The 1939-nt window shown below is 43.0% G+C and overlaps 1 protein-coding gene across 1 annotated transcript; it reads right to left on the bottom strand.

Moving 5' to 3' along the window:
- Window positions 1-287: 287 nt before the first annotated feature.
- On the bottom strand, window positions 288-1580 carry LOC125380944 (FMRFamide receptor-like). The gene has a single exon (XM_048396717.1). The coding sequence runs from the start codon at window positions 1578-1580 to the stop codon at window positions 288-290; it is 1293 nt and encodes a 430-aa protein (XP_048252674.1).
- Between the last annotated feature and the right edge of the window lie 359 nt (window positions 1581-1939).

Below are 1939 nucleotides of genomic sequence, written 5' to 3'. Positions count from 1 at the left end.
ACAAATTACAGAGTGTATCCAGTTCGGAGTCAAAGCGAAAATGAGCATTTGGGTTTCTCTATCACGAAGGATACACTAATTCACTTCACAGACTTCCTTACATCCATTTTATTTTGCAAGTGCATGCGAAAACATGTCATAGTGATTAACATGGTGATACGATATGACGTCATCCTCAATGATTAACCTCAACGTGAATAACGTCACGTTGTTTAATTGCTAGGCAAACAATGAAGACAATAGAACAGTACATTTTATTCAGTGTTAATCTAAAATGACAAAATATATCACAGAAATTTGTTTCCAGATCCCCTTTGATTAAAGGTGTGCCAATATTGCCCGTTGTTGAATTGGGACGTGAGATGTCTGTCGGACTGATGCCGCGGCTGCCACTTCCTGATTACGGTGCTCTTTGCAGACTTACCGGTAGTTGCACATGGGATGAACACTCGAATGAAGGTTTCACGGAAGGATGCACTGAGGGCAATGTAGAAGAAGAAGTTGGTGAAGTAACTGACGAGTTCACAAAAAATTCCAACTCTGGCCACGAGTAAGAAAAGGAAGTGTTGTCTGACATTTATGCCGTAGTCATCGTTGAAGTTACTGATGAAGGCATTGGTGTTGGCAGGAAGTGCGAGAATAACGACGACAACGGTTGACACCATGATGGTTATTGTCGTCTGCATCTCTCTCTTCTTCGCATCACCCGTGCTCTGACTGGTCTTCATGGATTGTCTCCCCTTGCTGTGACGTTGGATTGATATTACAATCAGGAGGTTGAAGACAAGGCATCCAAAAAGCATGAAATATACAAATATGAATTGGCTAGCCAAGCTGCAATTCGCAAAATGAACTTTATCCTTGACATACATTAACGAGGAGTCTAACCTGTAAGCTGTAGTGTTGTCGGAAGCGGAATAAGATATGACAATATATTTCATTGGGCTGAAAATATGCCCGACGAAACTTGCAACCATTATCAGTGCGCAGACGACACCTGGGTTTTTCACAAGACGCATACTTTTAGCTTGTAGAGGAAACGTCACAGCAATGAATCTCTCAGCTGACACCAAGCAGTTGTAACAAAATCCAACTCTCCTGAGAGACACAGTTGCGTAGAGGTTGACGTAGAGGCCATAGATGAGGTAGAAGCGTATACTGACGACTTCTCCGCCGTATATAAATTTCATGGTACTGGCGAAGATGATGGTGGTGAGGTGGAGGAACTCGGAAATGCAGAGGGCCAGTAGGATAGTACTTGTAGCGCTTTTCATCCGTCTCTGACTGAACACGACGACGTTGCAGAGGTTGATGGCAAGGGCGATGACATTGAGGGGAAACTGAATAATCTGTAGCACAGTGTTGAAGGAGTTGTAAGTAGTTTCAGTCACACTGCCAGAATGGATCAAAGCGAATGGGGAGGCTGAGTTGGATTGCATTACTTCATTGTTCACAGTATTGTTAAGATTTCCTTTCATTCTCTTGTTGTTGGCGATGCTGTCACCGGCATCAATGTCGGTCACATTATATATTGTAGCAGTTGTCATATCCGTTCTAGCACGCGCTGATGTTGGAATCATGGTCGATTCCTTTTGCGTTAACGATGATCCGTCTTCAACCGTGGAGTGAGAGTCATCTGTGATGTCGCGCAATGTTGATGTCACGGTAGACTTCTTTGGCGTTGGCGACGATGTTTCTACAACTACGGACACAGACGCAATTGTGACATCATGCAATGTTGATGCTGAGGCCAATTCCTGTTTCGTTGACGTCAATGTGTTAACAACGAACATGACATATAACCATTTCAGCTCCATTTTCATAAGATATTAAATTCCTTTCTTCACTAAAATACAAGTCGTACGTCACACTTCCTTCATCGGTAAGTGTTATCAGTAGGATCACCAAAATCCCTATTTGTACGAATCAGTCCAAAGCG

Source organism: Haliotis rufescens, unplaced genomic scaffold, assembly GCF_023055435.1.
Source record: "Haliotis rufescens isolate VD_foot unplaced genomic scaffold, xgHalRufe1.0.p SCAF_16, whole genome shotgun sequence".
In the NCBI taxonomy this organism is placed as follows: domain Eukaryota; kingdom Metazoa; phylum Mollusca; class Gastropoda; order Lepetellida; family Haliotidae; genus Haliotis; species Haliotis rufescens.
This window is presented reverse-complemented; position numbering and strand designations above follow the sequence as displayed.